General features: G+C 32.7%; 1 protein-coding gene across 1 annotated transcript in view; it reads right to left on the bottom strand.

Moving 5' to 3' along the window:
- LRP1B (LDL receptor related protein 1B) overlaps positions 1-20,387 on the bottom strand; it is a 1,815,754-nt gene that overhangs the window by 69,803 nt on the left and 1,725,564 nt on the right. The window contains exons 80-83 of the mRNA XM_041739937.1: positions 16,790-16,906; positions 15,026-15,199; positions 13,268-13,393; positions 7,954-8,118 (exon numbers count right to left, since the gene is read on the bottom strand). Of these exons, the coding sequence (XP_041595871.1) occupies positions 7,954-8,118; positions 13,268-13,393; positions 15,026-15,199; positions 16,790-16,906 (582 nt within the window). The remainder of the gene's footprint in view (positions 1-7,953; positions 8,119-13,267; positions 13,394-15,025; positions 15,200-16,789; positions 16,907-20,387) is intronic.

Raw genomic sequence — 20,387 nt, forward strand, 5'->3', positions numbered from 1 at the left:
TGTGAACCCTGATGCATCTTAACCCTTACTTGTTGAGTAAGTCTGGTGCTTATAAATTTTTATTCCTGGTTGTAATGTTTTCTACCTAACAAGTTTTCAATATATACAGTCATTGTTTAATTCAATAGTCTGATGAATACATTGAGTCTAGGTAATAGAATTTCATTGACATTTAAACTGCAGAGCATATTAATAAATGCTTATATTTAATGTTCCACAAAAATACTATCTAAAAGTTACCCTTTACTCACTATATCTTTACTATTTGAACAAAAACCACATTTTTGTTATTTTATATAGGAGAAAAATAATAAGCTGAGAGACAAGTCACCATAGCCTCATTTGGTTAGATACTAGATTGCAATCAGAAAGCCCATCTCCTGACCCCTAATGCCCAAGACCATTCTGCTTTTTGAAATCCATCTTCACTTCTGACTTAGATTCAAGTGATAAAAGTTTTGAATGCTTAAAAAAATTGCTAGTCTTTTTGATAAAGAGATTTGACATTCTACTTTTCCACTTTATATAATGTTTTCCTGAACAGAAAGTGAGTGCCCATTTATACACAATTTTAGTAAGTTGACTATAGCTGTCGAGTTGTCTTAAGTATCATAAAGATTACAGAGAACTATTCAGCAAAGCCTGAAAAAGAAAAGGAGGAACTGGATCATACCTAGCGCCCTCCCAGATACTACTTAATATATTCTGACATGTTTCAAATTATAGGTCACAATCTATTTATACTTTTGGAAAGTTCGTTTTCAGCCAGCTTTTTTGAAAATAAGACTGAAATATTTTTGTCCTTTCTGTGAATATAAGGAAGCCAACTCAAACCTTCTGAGATTAGCTTAGAAAGCCGTAAGACTTTTTTTTTAATTTTTTTATGATAGTCACAGAGAGAAAGAGAGAGAGAGAGAGAGAGAGAGAGAGAGGCAGAGACACAGGCAGAGGGAGAAGCAGGCTCCATGCACCAGGAGCCTGATGTGGGATTCGATCCCCGGTCTCCAGGATCGCGCCCTGGGCCAAAGGCAGGCGCCAAACCGCTGCGCCACCCAGGGATCCCAGAAAGCCGTAAGACTTAATAGTTCAGTACCACTCTCACCATGTAGTTCAAATGAATCAGTAATTGATTCAAAAAGTCAACAGCAGAATTAAAAATCTTACTTTCAGCCACTCACAGGTTTTTTGTGAAGGCGCAAGGATTGTGAACAGCACCTGGAACTCAGTAAGCAGTTAAATATATGTTAATTACCATGATCCTGGCAATAATAATTATTAAGTTTCTAATAATAATTATCATTACTTAATTTTTAATTCTAACAGCAATGCATGTTAATTATGGAAGTTGGAAAAAATAGACATAAAAAGAAGGACCTATTTCCTTATACAGATGCTTTATTTATGCATTTTTTCCCTATTAGGCTCATATTATATAGTTCTATTTCTTGTGCTTTTTAACTTTAAAATACAATGTAAATTATTGGATCTTATTATGTTTCCATTTTTAATTTTTGAGAAGCCTCAAAATTCCATTTTTCACAGTTGCAACAATTTGCATTCCTGCCAACAGTGTATGAGGGTTCCCTTTTCTCCACATCCCTGTTAACATTTATTTCCTGTTTTTATGATACTAGCCATTCTGACTGGTGTAAGATGGTATCTCATGGTGGTTTGGATTTGCATTTCCCTGATGATTATTGATGCAGCATTATTTACAATAGCCAAGATATGAAGTTATTTAAGTATCCTTCAATAGATAAATGAATAAAGAAGGCATGATATATATGTGCAATGGAATATACTCATTCATAAGAAATAATGAGATTTTGTCATTGTAATGACATGGATGGACCTAGAGGGTATTGTGTTAATTGAAATAAATCAGATAGAGAAAGACAAATTCCATATAATTCCACTTATATATGGGATTTAAAAACAAAACAAATAATAAAGAACCAACCCATAAATACACAGAACGAACTAGTGGCTGCCACAAGGGAGTCAGTGGGGAATGGGCAAAATGGGTGAAGGGGAGTGGGAGATACAGACTATCAGTTATGGAATCAAATAGGCCACAAGAATAAAAGGAATCAGCATAGGGAATATAGTCAATGATACTGTAATAGCATTGTATGGTGACAGATGGTAGCTATATTTGTGATGAGCATAGCATAACTTACAGAGTTGCCAAATCACTCAATTTTACACCTGAAACTAATGTAACATTGTATATCAACAATACTTCAATAAAAATAAAATAAAATACAATGTGAATATTTTCCTATATTATCATATATTCTACAATTCTGGTTTTATTTATCATATAACATTCATCTTTTAGATACGCTATATTTTACATATTAACTATTTGGATTCAGATTTCTCTCTCCAGTTTTATATTCTAAATAACACTATATTGAACATCTTTACTTCTAATTTTGGGTTTTATCATTATGTAATCCTTGGAATATGTTTCTAAAAATGACATTATTTAATTAAAGAACACAGAAACTTTTTAAACCTCTTGGAGAGTACTTCAAGATTGCTTGCTTCAAGATTTGCACCATGAACATTTTCTTCTGACAGTGATTTACGAATGCTGGTTTCATCTAAGTGTGACTGGGCTCCTCCTGCACTTCTTCCTTTCCAAACTCCTTCTTTTTCTTTTTTTCTTTTTTCCCTTCCTTTTTTATATTTGTGTACATGTGTGTGTGAGACTTGTCTTCTGCCGTCTTCTTGCTATGGGTATGTATTTCTATGTCACTTATTTGTTAAAAATATATGCCCTTTTTATGTTTTTACTTTTACATTTTCTTTTTTTAAATATTTATTTATTTGTGAGAGAGAGAAAGAGAGAGAGAGAGAGAGAGGTAGAGACACAGGCAGAAGGAGAAGCAGGCTCCATGCAGGGAGAGTGATGTGGGAGTCGATCCTGGGTCTCCAGGGTCAGGCCCTGGGCTGAAGGTGGCGCTAAACCGCTGAGCCACCCAGGCTGCCCCTACTTTTACATTTTCAATATAATATTCCTTATATCCTTAAAAAGCAAGTAGGACCAAATATCCAGGGCTCTTAGTACTCTCTAAATATAAACAATATTTATGTTTAGGAAGTTAGGACATCAAGCTTAATTTAAATTAAAAACAGCTCTCATTTAGATAAAAGTGGAAGAAAACAAAGGTGGGCAGTTTAAATGCACGTTCACCCTTTATCAAGATATTATTTAGGTGATTGTAAACTTTATGTCCTAGGTACAGATGTGACTCAAGAGACATCAGTATTTATGTTTTGTCATTATTCTCAGGATGTTTTGAGGGTATCCAAAAGTTCTTAGCTTAACTTGCTTTTTTAGCAAACATTTTTAGGGTAGCCTTTTTTTTTTTTTTTTTACCATATTTGATGGCAGCCATATATGCCACCTTAATACCTGGGGGCAGTGTTCTCGATAGAAAGAGCCTGAATGAATGAGAAAGAAAAGTCTTACCATATACTTATTATTTTTTAAGGACTTTATTTATTTATTTGACAGAGAGAGAGAGTATGCAAACAGGGGGATCATGAGAGAGAGAAGCAGACTCCCCACTGAGCAGGGAACCCCATGCTGGGCTTGATCCAGGACCCTGGGATCTTGACCTGAGCCGAAGGCAGATGCTTAACTGACTGAGCCACCCAGGCGTCCTGCATCTACTTATTATTTTAAAGGCCCTTCCTGTTGGAGTGAGAAGTAGTGAGAATAATCTTTTTTTTTTTTTTCCTTTCCTTAACAGGGGCCACTGTCTTCCTGTTTCAGTTCTGAAAGCAAAACCTTTCACTGCCAAAGTCCACAGATGTGGTAATAGGGGGAGTCACAGTGAGAGCTTCTGCTTTCTTCTTTCCATATTTATTTAAACATCAATACAAATGTATTATCTACAAAAAAATTTGCACTGTCACTCCTTTGTCTGGGCAGTCCTGCTTTTGTGCATTTTCAAATTCCCCAAATTAAAAGTTGCCCTCCCCGCTGCGTAATTTCAAACTTTATGAGTAGGAGTTTTTGGGTATATTGCCCCAAATTGATAAAATCTCTTGCTTTACTACTCTAAATCAGCTGTGTAGAAAATCGTGATTCATTTCGATATGAAAATTAAAAGTCTAAATAACAGAACTCAAGAGTATTGAAAATACCAAACATCAATATATTTTAGAAAATAAATATTTATAAAAGTGAAGATTAATTGTAAATATATATAAATATCCTCATTATATTCATGATGAGAAACATTCTTAAATTCTTCTCTATTTTCTCTAATAGAATGATTGAATAATTCAGTACTTTACTCTCATTTCCATTATTTTGCCCAAGGCAAACTTTATCTTAATATCCTCCTATGAGCAAGTCATAGAAATGAACTACATGCACCCTTGTCGATATAATCAATGTCAAACGATTTCACTTTGTGGTACTTTCCTGTATGGATAGAGTCCACATATTTTAGTTTTAGCTTTCTCTATTAAAAAAAAAAAAAAAAAACTTAAGGCACGAGGAAACACTCATGTCTAAGATGCAAAATTTTAATTATGCCTCTCAGATGTGTGCTTTTAATTAACTGGTGATATTTCCTTTGTTCAATTATTATAGTCCTATACAACTGTCATAAACTTATAAATTTTAATTAAAGCTGCCCCAAACCCTAGTCATATAGTGTCCACATAGGAATTTGCCAAAAGGCTTAACTGTAAGTAAACCAACAATGAATAAATCCATGAATTGCCCGCTGGGATTTGTTTAACAAATTAACATTTGTGTGGAGATAATGAGGTTCTACAGTCTATAATGCCAAACAATGTTTTTATAAAACCATATTTTTAAAAGTAAAAAATGCTTTGTAGATGACTTAATTTGATATGATATTATTATTAATTAGACGCTGTAAGACTATAAACTATATGGCCATATCTCAAATTGAATTCATATAAAGACTCATTTATATTACTAATTTGAAATATAATTTTTTATGAACATGTTATCTATGTGAATCAAGATCTACCTGGGTGTATAGGTAAAATTGATATGCTAAAAAATTAAAAAATAAAGTAAAATAAAATTGATATGCTATAGATTTTAAGAATAAAGCAAGATCTGAACAAATGACTTCAACAAAACATTAAAAGTTGTGCTATATCCAATAGAGTTCTGGATCCATTAATAGGACAGCAAATTCAGTGTTTTGTAGAGATTTGTCTTTGTGGATCCATTTCAGGTTGAATAGATACTTGTAGTTTGGAGTACCAAACTCTTTTCCATTTAAATATTTCTAAAGGCAAATAGAAGAAAACCATTTCATTGTAATCCAATTATTTTTATTATCATAAAGAGAAAATTAACAATCAAATAATAAAATCTTTAAACAAGTCATTTATGTAAGAAAAGCTTCTTCTCTCCTAAAAGAAAAGGTATCTGTGTCACTAAAACAATTACAATTACAGGTCGTATCAGTTTGCCACATATTCAATCAGTTTTCATTTGCATGGTCCCAGCAGTACAATTTCTCCCACAACAATAGAATATATTCTACTGTAAGGAGTAGCTTCTCATAGGCAGAATGAAAATATATAGTAAGACCTAGTACCTTTTTATTTTAGTCAACTTGCTGAATATGTTTTCAGAATTCCATTAAGCACCTAGAATACTTTAATTATCAATTAATCAGAAGCCAAAAATATTTATAGACATAAAATTATCAAATTTAAAGAAATAGTAATGCTTTTACTATTAGAATGCAAATCAGAACAGTTTGGTTCCTCTGAACTCCGTTGAATATGCTTTTTCATGTGGCTCTTTCAGCTAGCATTATGCTAAATACTTCAAAGAATAGCATAAGCAATAAAAACAGTGAGAACTCCCAGTAAGACAAATTAACTGTGTAGGGGATGTGAAGATCATATGGATTAATTTTCCATTTGACTAAATTTGCATTTATTGTAGTAGAATTAAATGTGCATAAATTTCACTCTCATAGTTGCATAGTGTCCTTTGCATTGAATTTTGGAATTCACAATTTATTTTTTATTATGCTTTGGGGTTAATTTTTCCTATGGGAACATATCTTAAATATAATAGCACTAAGTAGAAAAAATATGTTTTTAGCAAATACTTTTTGCAAACAGAGCTATTGTGCAAATTAAAAAGAATTTCAAGTGTATCTTAACATATAGTAACCTGATATTTTCAAAGCATATTATACACTACATTGCAATGCCAATAAACTAGTTATGATTTTAGATAGGAATTATGTTGCTATCAGATGTACTGATATAGTGTATTTATATTTAACTTAATTTTTAAATTTAAATCTAATTTAATTGAGTTTAATTCTCAATAGCAAATGAGGCTTAGCATTAGGCTAACTGTTCAATTAAAAAGAACACACAAAAGAATGAAACTGGACCACTTTATTATAGCATATACGAAAATAAATTCAAAATCGATTAAAGACCTAAATGTGAAACAGGAAACCATAAAAACTGTAGAGGAGAACATAGGCAATAGTCTATTTGGCATTGTCCATAGCATCTTCATTCTAGATATGTCTCCTGAGACAAGTGGAATAAAATAAAAATAAACTATTGGGACTTCATCAAAATAAAACACATCTGCACAGTGAAGGAAACAATCAACAAAACCAAAAGGCAACTTATAGAAAGGGAGAAGATATTTGCAAATGGCATATCTGAGAAAGGGTTTGTGTCCAAAATATATAAAGAACTTATAAAACTCAACACTCAAAAAATAATTTTAAAAAATGTGCAGAATATATGAAGAGACACTTTTCCAAAGAAGACATACAGATGGCCAGCAGACACATGAAAAGATGCTCAACATCACTGATTATCAGGGAAATACAAATCAAAACTACAATATAGCTTCATATCCATCAGAATGGCTAAAATCAACAACATAAGAAACAACAGGTATTGGCAAGGAAATGGAGACGGGGAACCCTCTCGCACTGTTGGTGGGAATGCAAACTGGTGCAGCCACTCTAGAAAATTGTATGGAAGTTCCTAAAAAAGTTCAAAATAGAACTATTCTATGATCCAGCAGTTGCATTATAGGTATTTACCTAAAGAATACGAAATATTAATTTAAAGGGATACCTGCACCCTGATGTTTATAGCAGCATTATCTATAATAGCCAAATAATGGAAACAGCCCAAATCAAAGATGCTGTGGTATATATATATATATATCTGCAATGGAATATTACTCAGCCATAAAATAACAAAATCTTGCATTTGCTACAACATGAAAGGAGCAGAGTCTAATGCTAAGAGAAATAATTCAGTCAGAGAAAGACAAATACCATATGATTTCACTCATGTATGGAATTTAAGAACAAAACCAATGAGCAAAGGGAGAAAAGAGAGAGAGACAAACCAAGAAACATATTTTTAACTATGGTTACCAGAGGGAAGGTGGATGGAGGGAGGAGTGAAAAAGGTGATAGGGATTAAGGAGTGCACTTCTGATGAGCAGTGGGTGTTGTATAGAAGTGGACGAATCACTATCTCGTACACCTGAATATTAACTAACTGGAATTTAGAAAAAAAAATTCAAAAAAAATCTCTACCTTGAAATATCAAAATAAAAGTAAAAAAAATATTTAAAAGAACAGATTTTGGAATCAAATATATGAGGCTTATAAAAATAGTTTTACTTAATCATTCTAAACCAGCACAGCATCTGTAAGCACTGAGCCCTGTCACTTGTACACACTCAGCATGTGATCATGATCATTGCTATTGTTGTATTTTGTGACTTGCACTTCAACATACAGAATATAGAACAAATACTATTATGCTGCATGAATAATTAAATCTAATTTGTGTTAATCTATTCTTCCTCTTTATATTTTTCACATTTAAAGAAAAAGGTAAGTCATTTGAATATACATATGATGAAATTCAAGTATTTACCCAGAGCTGATGGTGCACAGGTTCCTCCATTTTGGCAGTAGTTGCTACAATGATTGACTTCACATCTGTCGCCTGAGTAACTCGGCCAACAGTGACACCTCAAGTCACCCTTCTCATTTAAAATGCATCTTCCTCCATTTTCACAAGTCAATTTGCAGGAATCATCTGGTTATAAGAAGAAACACGCAAATTAGCATGCTATTCATTCGGTAGAATAAGAACAATTCACATATACAACATGAAATATCAGGATTTTATTTTTTTCATAAAATTCTCCAAATAAATAACTCAATATAAAAATAGAAGAAACAAAATACTACTAAATGCTGTCTGAAAACAGGGATATCGATTTTAAGTAGTCTTGAATAGTGAATACAAATGCTGATTTAATTTTTATTCTTCTCTAGGCTTAAAGGATTTTAACCATTTCTTGTGTTTATTAAAACATTAGACAACAGAACCAGCTGAAACTTCCTAAAAATGAAATATTTTCCAATCAATACATTTTTTAAAGATATAAGTAAACATGGCCTATTTTTAGGACTGTTTGATATTAAACCGAACTAAAATATGTAAGTTAAATTTATGGTGCACATATAGTATATATAATATATGTAACACATGCAACTTACAGTATAGAAAATACATTCTTTGATATACATCCTTATTAATTATGTATAAACAATTCAGAACTAAAAGTCACTTAGGTTTGGTATAAGATATTGATAAAAGATTGTTAGAAATATTTCCATATGTAAAATTTCCCTATGGAAAATGATTGGCACAATCTGTCTACTTCATACATTTTGGCTGAGGGTAAGAAAGGATGGTCATTCCTTGGGGTTGCAAAATTATCCTTGAAATATGATGAGTTCAGTTGGTCTGGAATAATTTTTTAGTTTATGTACATTGACATGGACTTACTCCATTAGAAATACTGCTTTTACTTAGGGCAGGACGTGATGCCCAATGGAACACAAAAGGCTAAAAATATTGTAAGAAGCATTCTGTTCTAGAATATACCTTCTATTAAAGCCATGCCTCTTTTATAGTTAAATAGAGAAAAATCAAAACAGCCTGTATTCTTTATTCAAGATCCATTGGCCCACACATAGCAAAAACTTTAATATATCACTACAATAATCACAAGAGCAGCTTAAAGAGCCTTAGTGACTTCAAATAAAAAAAATGACTCGAATATCATATCCACTGCCACAAATAGAGACTATTTATCAGCAGTACCAGACAACTCTAAAACTTGCTCATTTCAAAGCAGAGTTGAATACAGACATTAAATTCTCAAGAAAGATCTCAAGTGGAAATATACACTTGCTTAGTTTAAAATTCACCCAAACATTTCCAATTCATTCAGCATAAAGTATCCTGATTGGAGTTGTGAATGTAAACAGTGAAGATAAATATTTAAGGCATTATGATCGCAGTTAAGATTATTGTGGGGGAGTTCATTTTCATCTGTAAATGTCCTATGTAAACTACATAGCTATTCAAAATCTCTACATGTTAGGACATGTACATTTCTACAATATGCCTCATGAGTTTCGAGAAATTTTAAAATAGAACACAGCTTGATGAAATAGAGTGGAGTTTCAAAACCTAACTGTAAGAGTTCTATAATGAAAAAGAAGGCTGCTTTTGTCAATAACTAAATCACCCCCAGAAGCCAAGCTCAAGCAATTATAATCAACTATAGGAAAGAACAGGTGAATACTTCTCCAAGAATGAGTAGCATTTGAATTTCAAATTTCTTACACGAAGATTAAAAATATTCAGTGTCTCATCATTTAACAATAGCAGCTAGATAAAGGCAAGTAATTATAAAGAGCAGAAAAACTTGGCTACATCAAATGTTAATGTCAAGAAAAAATTAATTGGCATTTATCTACACCAATCAATAATTCTGAAACCTACTTATTTATATTCCTCGCTGAGGTGGTCCAAGCTGTCTGCTGCCAACGTACATATTCATAGAGGCCAATGTGAATATTTTTTAACACTCTGATTATTTAAAATATAAGATTTTCTTCTAAATTACAAAATGAACTTTTGGGAAGTTTCTGTAATAGTGCCTCTCACTCAAATCTGAAATAGTAAAACTGAAATTGCTTAAAAAGTTTTAGATCTTGGATATGTGGACATCTAGACAAACATGCTTTCTCATTCCAAACATAAAACTATAAAGTTTGATGAATAAATATAGCAAAAAACATGTTTCATTTTCTTATCTACTGGAGGATAGATTTATCTTCAAGTGCTGTGTGTCTACTTTTTCCAAAGTATTGTGGTAGGCAGTTTATATATGTTATTTCTGGTCTTTTCAGTGACTCTGGACATTGGTAATAAGGGTGTACTACATGATGGTTAAGAGTATAGAATGCCTGGGTTCACCTTGGGGTGCCACCATTATTACGTAATGTTAGACAATCAGTTGAGCCTCTCCATGCTTCAGTTTTCTTATGTGTAAAAATAGGGGCAATGAAAATACTATCCTAGGGGATTTGAGGGGATTAAATACAATAATATACATATACTTACATTATGCCTTGCTCATAAGCCTTCAGATTATTTGTTATTATTAACAAGTCATAGTAATATTTATTGTTAATCTAATTTTACACAAAAGAAGCTGAGACTAAGGGAGGACAGGGCCAAACAAATTAATTAATTAATTGAGCTCTACCTCAGATCTCCCCCAGGCCAACATCTTCCTGTGTATTTTTTTGGATTATTAGCTAAGTAAATCTGGGTTTTTAGGTAAATAATTTATCCTAAGCAAAGAAGAAAAAAGGAAAGTTATGTAGAAAAGATATTAATGTCTAGTTATAATGGAAAAACAACAAAAACTGTAGGCAACCTGACCATAAAAATAACACTGATAACATCTGAGTTAATGTAAAAGTCACATTGGTGGGCGGCATCAATAGAATAATTCTGGTCAGAATCCCCATCTCTCTCATGGGTCTCTCCCAGCCAAACAATAGTATAAGTAGACACAGTACATAGGGGTAGGGGGAGCTGTGAAATCACTGGTTATGAGTGTGTGGAACTAGTAAAAATGCGGCACATCATCTAACATAGAGAATGCTATTATAAAGGATCTATTTCTGGGAGGTTAAGGAGAATACATGGCCTTAGTTTACCTACATAACCATGTCAGAGGAGAGAGTGAAAAATGTGCCTAATAACATTTGAAAATATCCATTTAATTCTCTTATTTGATCATCATAGTTGAGATCACAGTTACTTTGGTTGGAAAGATAATCAATAAGGAGAAAGGGTGCATTCTAGTGCCAGTGACAGCTCCCTTTTCTAGAACTGGGATGAAAGTACTCATCCAAAATACCAATCATGATTCACAATTAGCTTTCTGTTAAGAAATTATTGACCTGGTCACCCACTACAGTGTTTCACATGTGCTACAGATTAACTAAAATAAATGACTGCCTATTTTCTTTACATGCTTTATTTTCATGCCTTTTTAGCTCCTCTGTCTCAATGTTCTGATCCCTCATTCCCATGTAATCTGAATCCCCTCTGTCTTTGCAGACCTCATCCTAGAGTCATATTCTATAGAAACCTGTAATCAATTCTCTATTTGGATGATTATCTGAATCCCTTTATTTTTTTATTTTTAAAAAAGATTTTATTTATTCATGAGAGACATAGAGAGACAGAGACAGAGACAGAGACAGAGACATAGGCAAGGGAGAAGCAGACTTCCTCTTGGGAGCCTGATGTGGGACTGGATTCTAGGACTCTGGGATCAGGACCTGAGCCAAAGGTAGATGCTCAACCACTGAGCCACCCAAGTGCCCCTGAATTCTTTTAATAGTTTTAACTCTGTCTCTTCTGTGTCTGCTATCACTATTCACACAAATACCTATTGGTGTTTAAGTCATTCATCATATGATCTTTGTGACCTCTTCAGCTTTGCATATCCAGTGCTTAAAGAATATATATTAAATGAAGGCATTGTGATAGTTTATAAAGAATTTTATTTTATTTAAATTTATTTATGATAGTCACAGAGAGAGAGAGAGAGAGAGAGAGAGAGGCAGAGACACAGGCAGAGGGAGAAGCAGGCTCCATGCACCGGGAGCCCGGGAGCCCGACGTGGGATTCGATCCTGGGTCTCCAGGATGGCGCCCTGGGCCAAAGGAAGGCGCCAAACCGCTGCGCCACCCAGGGATCCCGGCATTGTGATAGTTTAACACACTTTGAATATTAGAAAGGTAGAAGTCTTTGGATTGCATGTAACTCTCAGTAGAGAGCAATGAGAAAATGATATGGAGATAGAGATGCTAACTAAGGGCAAGGACACAGTTTTCATGTGAAGAGTTCATTCTAACCAAGAAAAATACTGCAGGTAGAAAGTCCTGCTATGAAGAGATCCAAAGTGTATCTCACTGGAAAAATGTGACCCTCAAGGGAATTTAGAGCCTTGTGTTTTTCTCTGTATCCATAAAATTTAGTGTTGATTTTCTTTTCTCTTAATAGTAATTTGCTTTTCCATTACGGCTAATGTCTTGATTATGAGGGAACTACTTGTCATCTACCTGGATAATGAAGAGATAGAGGTCTCTTCTTTCTCGTTTCTCATCAAAATCAATTTGCTTTTGATTTTTGTTATTTTATTTTTTGATTTGCTATTTAATACTTATAAGCTTCTGAAATAACGTTTTGCTTTCTTAAATGTTTGTTTCAGTGTTAATGTAGCTTCTAAAATATGAGCTCTAAGAATGAAGAAATCTTGTCAGTTTTATTTATAAAGTAGTCCTTAGTTTCTAAATTAGTGCTATGTTTTGTTCACAAGCCCTCAAAATATTTGTGTTAGTAGTAGTATGTATTGTGAATCAAATTTTATGCAGAAGAAAGTACAGCTTAGTTTCTTATTATCAGTTTTAAATTTGTGTTTGGTGCGAGAAAGTTGCTCGCTATGAACCTGATGAATGAATAAAGGATTTTAAGATTGGGTTTAAACTTGTAAGGAAATGGCATCTTTTATCTTCACCGATAAAGAGCTATATAAAAATATCTTGATTTGGTGAGTGACTTCAAAGTTCTTAATCTAGTCTTAAATGCATAGTAAGTGCTCAGTGTAGCTTTGTGAATAAATGTATAATAAACTGATAGGAAGTCATCATCAGAGACAGTGGTTTACGCAGGCATTCAAGAACTGATAGTATCAAGGCATCTATGTTGACAATTGAGTGGCTAATTCTGTTTGGTTTAAAAAGGTGTGAAAATATACCATACAAATTAATTCATTATTTACAGCATAATGACGTTTACTCACCTAATAGGCTGTCATCATTGCAAGTACCATTAATCAAATATTTGCCTTCTGGGCACACACAGGTAGCTCCGAAAGGATTCAGCAAACACAGGAAGTCACATACTAAGTCCAAGCATGGATTAGGCACTGATTAAAACAAAGGATAACAAGGAAACACATGACTATAAGTACAAAAATTTTCAGAAGCATAAAACTCAACAAGGTGAAAGGATGCATTAACAATGTTGCAACGAAATCATCAAATCCCTACTGAGTGTATCTCATTTCAGTGTCAAACTGTTCCCCTTTATAGATAAAGAGAAATTACTACCCAACACTCATAATTAACAGGGGATTTATGCCGATTTACACTTCCAACAAGAGAGAAGAAATTATGCAAACACATACTTTGTCACTCTTCCATCTGACTTATTTTTGATAAAAGTGTTGGTCTGAGATAACAAAGTATAGTTTGGGTCTATGTAAAAAGCAGTAAAGCCAACTGTAGTCTTTGGGGGACCTACTCCCCAGCTTAGGGAGTTTCAGAACTGTTGAACAGACAGAAACAACTTCCCCTTCGTATTTACAAAGGCTTGAAATACATATGTATTTGTCTGTTCAAAACACAAACCAAAGAGAGGACTCTTTTTTATAAAACCCACGTTTAACATGGTTTCCTTTCCATCAGGTTGCAGTCTGTGTGCATGTAAATGTCTGGCACATTTATTTTTGTCTAAATTTCTACCCAATTAGCATTCTGTGCAGTCATAACTGTTCCTGTGGCTCTTCTAGAAGAATCTGTCATTAGGACAAAACATAAATGTCACCCAGGTAGTGAAATGGTGACTGTGAGAGTGGCTTTGACTCAGAATCACTACTCAAATACCTATTGTATTCAGGGCAGAGTTTCATTTATTTACATAGTTTTTATGAAGGTGGTAATATTTGACTATGAAAAAGAACCAAACACAACTAGAGGATGATAGAGAGTGTCCTCATATTAATCTTGGAACTAAATATGTCGGATCATTGGTAAAGAGCAACAAGAGTTTGGATAGGATTTCAGGAAGTTCTTAGGGGGAGATCTGTTTCAATCTGTTTCCAAAACTGATTTGGATAAATATCACTTGTTATCTTTCCAGTAGTTGCACCGAATGAGGTTAAGTCTCTCTTTATTTGCCATAAAAAAACTATCAATAAATCTTAAAGTTTCTTGGAGTGTAAACTCACATATAGAAACAGATTATTAGAATTTCAGTCACATTTTTTTATTTTGTTCTTTAATGCTTTTGATAGTTGTGTTTGAGACAGATATTTCAAGATAATTGCATCAATAACATTCCTTTCTAGTAGGGAAAGTAACAATAAAAATAATAAACAATCAGAGAAAATATAACCCTTGAAAGCAGTAGTCCTCAGTTGCTTTTAAAGATGGAATGTTGATGCTATGGTTATTACTTGCTATCAGAAACAAGAGTCAAAATGGCTAATGATGAATTTTAATACCTGCATAGTTTATGTATAGACTCGGGTTTTATTTAAAATTTTAGAAAAAAAGAATGAGACTTTTTTAAATAACCAAGTCAATTCTAGTTTGAAGAAAACACAGTCAAATGCAAAATAAACCTTTATATTATTTGCATCTTGACTTTGGTGATTAAAAAAAATCTGGTGATATAAAAATTAAAGTTACTTAACTTACAGGGCTAAGTACTGAAATAGTTAAAATATTATAAAATACTGTTTTTTTTTGTCAAAAACAGTATCGAATATACTTACAGTCTAGTTGTTTATAGCGATGAGATATCAAAACACCTTTTGTTTTATCAATATCTAAAGCTAGGTATTCTACTGAACCATGGCCAAACTTTTGTACTCGAAATACACCATTTTTAGGTCCTGCTCCATATATGTAATCTTCAAAGACATCAATCCTATGTGGATGTAACAAGCCTAGAATTTTTAAAATGTGGAGTTATAAAAGTTGCAATGTAAATAAGTGCTCAGACTTAAAACCAAGTTTATTCAAGATCATGTAGAAAATCTTACTACTGTTTAAAAAAACTTTAAGAATTATAATATTTTTTGATATTAGATGTAAAGTTGTTAGAATTAATTTCTTTGCAGTAGGAATATGTGAAATACTAAACATATCACTCACAACATAAAAATCATTTCCATCATCACTTTAGCCATCTGCACCATCACAAAGCATTTGCTGGAGGCTGACTATATGCAGAGTAATCTCTGCTATACACTTTGCAGACAAAAGAAAAGCTACAGGCCAGCCTTATCCATTGCACACAAACAGGCAGTTCACAAAATTCTGAATTGTGTTCTAGATCAAATTAATGATCAAATTAGACTGCCTGAATGAAAAAGAAAAGAAAAAAAAACATTATCATTGTCTGTTTTAGAAATGGGATAAAGAAAGCAAACTAGCAAATGGTAATGATGCATATGACTAGTTTGGCTAATGATGGTAGAGGCCATCGTTTTTCTTATTTTAAGAAATGACTGTTATTGTAAGAGATTTTCATGAAAAAGAATAATTAACCTAACCTTTGACACTGAGATGTGTAACAAGTAAAATAACATTTATAGTTATTATCTAGAGGTTGTGAAACATAAAGTGCCTTTTAAAAACTTATACATGTTTCTTCAATGTCCTTAAGCTGAAATAGGTCAACTGTATTGTAATCTATTCTAGTAATGTGGAATTTTTTTTTTTTCCATCTAGGGTCATCATATGAAAAACACACGTTGGGTAAAGGCAGAATGAAAGTTCACTTTAATTATTTTTCTTTCAACTTCTCTGCTCTGTTAAAAAAACAAGAAGCAAAGCTATATTCAGTATATGTAATATGTAGATACAAAAACTTCAAGTACATATTATAAGCAATTTGTGGTGAATAAATGAAGAGATTGTGATAGGGAAGAGCAAGAAAGACAGAGGGAAAGGAATTAGATTCAGCAGAAAGAACTGAGATTGCCAGGCAAAGCAGGTGTGAGACATGAGCGGGAGAAATTGAGAATAAAAGACAGAGGTGGGGATAAAAAAAAGGGTACCAGCTAAAGAAGAGCACAAGTAGATTCTGCTCTCCCTGGAGGTGAGGTAAGTTATTTTTACACACTGCTTTTCATTTGGATGTAGGATTGTTACAATGATGTTTTATTATATACAGTAATTCAATTCCACTTGCTACCACTGAATTTGAAATAAAAACTTGTGTTCAGAGGCACTAATCTTGAACACTTGAATGTCCTGCTCAGAATGTAATATCTATAGAAGGAACAGAACGAATATTTTCTGAATCTGGGCAGTGATGCACCGTGTTTGTCCTATGCTAAGGAAATTCTGGACTGGCCTCTTTGTTACCTTAGTAGGAATGAAAATTATATAATCCATAGTAAGAGCAACCATTTAAAAAGAAAAAGAATTCGAGGAAATTGAGAATGTAAAGCTTTCATATTTATATTTATGTACCATTACTTAACATTCTCAATAATAATTAAAAGATGAAACAAGAGCACTTCACAAACCTTGTTTGCTACTGATGGAGACTACTGAATCAGAGCCATCATACAGAACACTGCCAATAACAGAAAGCTCCAGGTCAGCCCAGTATATTCGTTCACTAAAATGATCCACAGCCAGACCTGCAAAATCAATACATGAGGACAAATAACAAAAATAAAGTTGAAATTATTTAAAATTACTTTTCTGCTTCTTAATGTATGATTATGATTGATGTTTTTCTTCAAGTATTAAAGAAATTACCCAGTCTATATCACGGTACTGTAAAAAGAAAAGAATGAAACAATTACTCCTTATGTGCAATATATGTGTATAGCTTAAATAGAGTTTAACAGGCTGTAGTAAAAACTGTACTTCACATAGGAAAAGCTACCCTTACTATCTTCTCTTTCCGCACTTACTGGTCTCTTAATTACAGGTGTTTTCTAAAAACTTTTCCATGATATTTTAGTTTTTATCTTTATAGTACATACACAATTCACCATTTAAATAACTTATCCAACTAATTTACTGTAATTAGTTCTATTTTGAGTATCTTCATGAAGATATACTACTCAGAATAAAAAAGGTTCATGGGCTTCATCATAAGATATTTTCATCCGTTTGGAATTGGCCTATGGTGTTGTGAGCCACCTGTGTGCATTCTGAAGTTTAAATTGGTTAAAAATTGATGGTTATGGTAGGGAAGAATGAATGGCAAATTCCTTACTTAAGGTTCTAGTTGTGCTTAAAGTTTTTACTCTAATCATTAATTTCTCTGAGACTGCTTGTCTTTATTTTTATCATCAGTGAATAACAATGGGCTAAAATAAGAGGTGGTAAAAAAATCATGTTTTTCTACTTTTTTTTTTTTACTTTTTAAGTTTTATAATGTGATTATATCTAGACAGTATCTTCTTACAAAAATATCATTGACATAAAGGATATCTTAAGTAAATTTCCTTCAATATAGAATAGTAAGATCTACAAAACGTAAATTCTACATCATCACTGCTGTAGATATCTAATTTTTGTGACATAGCTAGTCTTTTATATATGATGTATTGCATATTAAAAACAGTATAATGAAATCAAAATACCTTTGGCAGCTGAAAGTAAAATGGCTTTCCCAATCAGAGCATTCAATAATAACTGAGATATACCTCCATGGCAAGGCAACTGAATGGGAAGTGTTTTTGAATTTGTACTAATCGGATTCCTGTATAGGTAGGTCCAAGATTTAACAATCAGAAGGAAAAAACAAAAAACAAAAAAAGCAACACACACAAAACCCAACTCACAGTGAAGATCATTTGAGAATCATTTTTTACTTAAGTATGTAGATCTAGCCCAAATATAATCAAAATAAATACAAATATTGCTCCTCAAATATAATATAAAGATACTATGTCCAATCAGTCCCTGAGGAATGACTGAACAATCAAAACAAGTGGTCCATGTTTTACTAGTTTCCACTCAATGAACAATTTGCTATTTGGAGTCATATTAGGGGTTATGATTTTACTTCTTTATGTATAATTATGGGTAAACATGAACCATAGAATGACCCAGTTTCCTGCTGCCACCCATTATTTTTCAAAACAGTTGTCTAAGCAGGATTGAAAACACTTTCCTTCTCTTTCACCAATGTAATACAGTAAAGAAGTAGATTAAAATAAGCTGACCCCAAAACTGATCTTTATATTTGGATATTAATATTGTTAACTGTAGAAAAAAAGAAAACCAAGTACATGCCACACAGTCTAATTACCAATATTGTTTATTGAGATTCGACAGCAGTAAAAAAGTTCTCAAAAGTGTAATATATTGCCTTCTTTGTCTTGGCTTGTCTAAGATATACCCATTTTTATCAGCTCTGGTCACATATTGTACTACTGGATGGAATTACAACTAGATAAAAATTATATAACAAAACTTTCAGATGAGTGGGATTTATATTCCAAAAAATCCACAAATCGATGATTTTGATTTTTCCTTAAGCCCTTTAATAAAAGAGATAGTCTTTTAAATTAAAAAGTTAATAAAGGATTCAACTAACTTTTCTTGTTATAGAGTTGGGAGTGAAGTTTATAAGAAAGAACAAGTTCATTTCTGTCTTTAAAATATCACATCTCCTTTTTGTCTTTAATAAAGTACCAATAATAAAACGGGAAAAAATCAATTTCCCAAGACAGTAATTTTTAGCTGAACTGGGAATGATGAATATTTGGAACCAAGTCTGTGTAAGTACAGGAAATTTAAAATAAAGTGCCATTTGTGCTAATCAAGCATTATGGGATCACAATTTGGAAGACTTTTAAAAGATAAAGACACAGACTCACTAAGTTAGGAATGTATAATAAATAATAAAATAATAAAGACTTTAGTCATGTAGGCATTTTCTTAACATCTCTCATGATTTGTAGACTATTATTACATTTTAGCTATTTTTTAAATCTCACTTTCATTGAACTCTGAAAATTTCCAAGATCTTCCCTCTAGTTTCCTAATTTCCACTCTGGTCTTGAAAGAAAGAGAAAGAAAGATAAAGGAAGGAAGGAAGGAAGGAAGGAAGGAAGGAAGGAAGGAAGGAAGGAAGGAAGGAAAGAAGGAAGGGCAAGAGAAAGAAAGAAAGAGAAGGAAGAAGAGAGAGGAAGGAGGAAAGAAAAAGAAAATATTAAAGAAAAATGTTATGAGAAATGACCAGAATACCAATGTGATATTTAAGAAAGAAGACTTGGAGAGAGTAATAAATTATAATCACTGTATTTTCAGAAATAGAGAAAAAGATTATATATATTCTGTGTTAAAGGAAAGCGAAGATTTGTAAGGTCATATTAACCAGCAAGTGTGCACTACCATATTCTTGATTTAAAAGGTGATAAAAAGAGTCCAAAAACTGAAAATATTTGCCTCTATGTCAAATTTATTTTTAAAAAAATTCTTAGAAGTATTTTTTGGGATAGGTTGCCTACTTAAAGTCTTGGATTCCCAACTAAAGTTATATACACACACATACAGATACCCTTATTTGTGTGTTAGTGAAATAAATGTATCTAGGAGTTCCAAAGTAGTCCTAAGTTTTGTTTTATTTTATTTTATTTAAATTCAATCAATTAACATATAGTGTATTATTAGTTTCAGAGATAAAGTTCAGTGATTCATCAGCTACATATAAAATCCAGTGCCCATTACTTTAAGTGCACTCCTTACTGGTCATCACCCAGTTACTCCATCCCCCCACACTCCTCTCCAGTAACCCTCAGTTTGTTTCCTATAGTTACGAGTCTCATGGTTTGTTTCCTTCTCTGATTTCATCTTATTTTATTTTCCCCTCCCTTCCACTATGATCCTTTGGTTTTTATCCATTTTATTTCATTAGATACCTTTTGTTGTCTGAGGAAAAAGAATCTGCAATCAATAATTATAACTGGTGTGGGGACAAGGTGTACTTTAATCTCTCAAAAATTGCCAGGATTTGGCAACATAAATAAGCTAAAGGCAACATAAATAAGCTTCTAGGTATAAAATAATAGGCTATTTAAATCAAACTTGTAATCTTATATGTTCTCTTACTGGAGGAAGAACTGGAAAGTGTCCTTACCTGACACATCATTCATTAAT

This window comes from Vulpes lagopus, chromosome 24 (assembly GCF_018345385.1).
Source record: "Vulpes lagopus strain Blue_001 chromosome 24, ASM1834538v1, whole genome shotgun sequence".
In the NCBI taxonomy this organism is placed as follows: domain Eukaryota; kingdom Metazoa; phylum Chordata; class Mammalia; order Carnivora; family Canidae; genus Vulpes; species Vulpes lagopus.